The sequence below is a fragment of the Neoarius graeffei genome, chromosome 21 (assembly GCF_027579695.1).
Source record: "Neoarius graeffei isolate fNeoGra1 chromosome 21, fNeoGra1.pri, whole genome shotgun sequence".
NCBI lineage: Eukaryota > Metazoa > Chordata > Actinopteri > Siluriformes > Ariidae > Neoarius > Neoarius graeffei.
Window position 1 is genome coordinate 8,924,983 of NC_083589.1, and position 3,537 is coordinate 8,928,519.

At 42.2% G+C, this 3,537-nt stretch overlaps 1 gene segment (V, D, J or C); it reads right to left on the reverse strand.

Annotated features, from left to right (window-relative positions):
• Positions 1-1,507: 1,507 nt before the first annotated feature.
• LOC132869692 (immunoglobulin kappa variable 4-1-like) lies at positions 1,508-2,033 on the reverse strand. The segment is given in 2 exon segments: positions 1,508-1,860; positions 1,959-2,033. Coding segments are annotated over 2 exon segments (402 nt in total).
• Between the last annotated feature and the right edge of the window lie 1,504 nt (positions 2,034-3,537).

Genomic DNA, 3,537 nt, shown 5'->3' on the forward strand with positions numbered 1-3,537 from the left:
AACCAAACAACAGCGACCATAGCGTAAGCAAACCAAGCTCACTCTCCGGCAACTGCGGCTGCTTGAGCCGGTGTTTCTTGGTGGTCCGCCGAAGGCGATGATGCATCTCATTTTGAGTCTGTTTTATCATTAAAATTTGACTTAGTACGAGAATAAGGGAAGGGATACTGAGAATGATTTAAATCTCTTTGTGTGAATGCAACAACAACTTATTATATTGATTAACTATCCATTGCACATATCCATAATTACTGAACATCATAATGATTTGCGTTAGCTTGTCTTGGATCTGCTCTGTGGACTGGATGCACAGAATGAATGCTTTGTGTGGAGGTGCAGTAGCATTGACGATGTGCTGTTGTGGTTGGCTAGTATGGCTTTGCAATAGATACACTCCACACACTTGTTGCTCTGTTTTATCTTGAAATGATCCCAAGCTTTTATATTTTCCGTTTTTTTCTCTGCCCATACTCTTCTCCTCGCCCCTTGCTGTTTTCTCTCACTTCCTTCATTTTGCAAATCGTGCCATCAAATCACGTCCGACGTCTCCTTCATGTCACGTATCCACAGCAGCTCGTTGTGCCACAGTAATAATCATCCGTGCAAAACGCAGTGAGCTGATAGGAAATAAACGAAGCCTCAATGCAAAAATATACATCAAACATTTTTAGTAATCGAATTGTTCGAGTTACTCGAGGAAACGTTTCAGCCGTAGTTAGAATATCTTCAAAATATTTGAAACAATCCAGCATTTTCCTTTGAGAAGAATATAAGACACAGACTCGGAAATTATTCAAACTACGTAGTTCAATGTTTAGATTGATCACAGCCCTTGACCCTCCTCTGTAGGATGTATTGGACATTCCATGCGCTCACTATCATCCTGAGATGTTATTCCTCTTTCCTTCTCCTGCTTTCTACAGCTCCACTCCTCCTCTCCTCACTCCACTGATTTAACCTTCTCTTGCTCGCTGCACTTTTCTGCTCTCTCTGTTTTCTCAGGTCGCTCCCTGTCTTTCTTTGTGTTTCATTACTGGATTCTGAAATGAACTTCAACTGTGATGCATTATGATGAGAAGAAAAATTTATGTTTAAATGTCAGTTTCAGGTCGATAATATGGCTCAATTTCATGAATATTAAAGTTGTGATAATAAATATCAATTATATAATCGTGTTTGAAATGAATAATAAATAAATGTTTTGGGAAATCATATATACAACAAATTATAACTATAATAAATACTTAAGTGTGTAAAATGGGATAAAGATAATTAGTAAGCAGTGAATCAGAATGATCAGGACTTTGTTTGTCTGTCCACAGCTGAGAAAGGTGGACTCCTCTCACAGATGTGTGTGTATTAGTGAGTTAGTGTGGTGTGTTTTCTCTCGTCCACAGTGTGTGTCATTGTGCTGTATCACATCCTCCCCCTCAGCACCTGCAGTCGCTCCCAGCTGCAGCAGTGCTTCTCTGTGCACTCTCACTGACCCAGGTTTTTGTACGACGCTCTAACACTGTGTGAACACATTGCTACTACTGATATAATGATAACTCTGACAGTAGTAATCTCCTGCATCTTCAGTCTGGACTCCACTGATGGTCAGAGTGAAGTCAGTATTCGATCCACTGCCGCTGAAACGAGCTGGAATCCCTGACTGTAAAGTAGTAGCCCACTTGATCAGGAGTTTAGGAGCTTCTCCAGGTTTCTGCAGGTACCAGGCGAGACAGTCATAAGAGACACCAGATGGGCCACAGTCATCATAAACAGCAGTGCTGAATTTGCAGTTGATGGTGACTGTGTTTCCTGGAGCAACAGTTTGCACTGAAGGAGTCTGAGTCACAGTCACCTGACCTCTGGATCCTGAAGAGAAACATAGATTGTGTTTGTAAGCTCTAAAGTGGTGTAGAATTCGTATGAAATGAAGTGTGTGAGGCTGTGAGTTGATGTTAAACTCTCACCTTGAGTCCAGAGGGCCAGTGTGCAGATGAAGACGCTGATCAAAGTCATGGTTGCTGTGGGTGAAGTTGCTGAGCAGCAGCTCTCAGTCATGAAGTGTTAAAGTCACAGGGCTATAAACACTCGCAGAGCACTGAAGCATGGACTGCTCATGCAAAGTGTGTGTGTGTGTGTGTGTGTGTGTGTGTGTGTGTGTGTGTGTGTGTGTGTGTGTGTGTGTGTGTGTGTACTGCAGTGTGATGGAGGTTTTTGTACGACGGTTTCATTAGAATGTATCACTGTGGTGGACTTTTGGTGGAGGCTCCAAACTCATCGTGAACAGTAAGTGTGTTTTCTTCTTTTAATACAAAATTAATTTTCTTCATTACTAATTACAGTAATACAAAAAATTAAACTGAAGAAATTATTAATGTTTATAATTGTGTAATTGATTTTATTGTGTGTTATTTTGCTCTGATGATGAAAACATTTCAGTATCAGAACAGATCCCATATCAATGTTCTTAAACATTCAATAAATACACAATTATTGATGTTAAATATGAAATAGGGCGGCACGGTGGTGTAGTGGTTAGCGCTGTCGCCTCACAGCAAGAAGGTCCTGGGTTCGAGCCCCGGGGCCGGCGAGGGTCTTTCTGTGTGGAGTTTGCATGTTCTCCCCATGTCCGCGTGGGTTTCCTCCGGGTGCTCCGGTTTCCCCCACAGTCCAAAGACATGCAGGTTAGGTTAACTGGTGACTCTAAATTGAGCGTAGGTGTGAATGTGAGTGTGAATGGTTGTCTGTGTCTATGTGTCAGCCCTGTGATGACCTGGCGACTTGTCCAGGGTGTACCCCGCCTTTCGCCCGTAGTCAGCTGGGATAGGCTCCAGCTTGCCTGCGACCCTGTAGAAGGATAAAGCGGCTAGAGATAATGAATGAATGAATGAAATATGAAATAATTACACACTTGTGATAAATTCAACATGCAATAACTCTGCAGTTACTCTATAATAAACATTTAATAAATATAGTGACTGTGTGCTGATGTAAAATCCAAATGAAAGCTGCTGTGTGTGTTTGTGTTAAACGATGAATATTTCTGTCATCAGCTACATTTGTATTTGCTGCAGTTAAATGTGCTGAAGGTTTGAACTATAAAGTAATAAAACTTGTTGTAAAATTATTTTCCCAGATAAATTACAGAGTGGAACATGTTTGTTTTGTTGCTGCACTGAAACTGATGTCACATAATAAAGTAGTGAATGAAACTCAGTCATGAAGTCAGACTTTATTCGACTTAATTCCTCTGTAAGATCAGTCAGTACCACAAAGTTCCAGAAATATTTCATCCTCATTTCTAATTGTGTGTGAATGAGGTGTCTATGATGTGTTTGTGTGTTTCTCCTCTCCAGCGGGTTCCACAGTGTCTCCCTCCGTGTCTCTGCTCCCTCCGTCCCCTCTGCAGCTGTCTGAGGGATCGGCCTCGCTGCTCTGCCTGCTGTCTGGCTACTCTCCACAGGGGGCGCTGGTGAGCTGGACAGTGGACGGCTCAGAGGTGAAGAACGGGGTTCTGAGCAGCGCAGAAGTAGAGAAGAACGGCCG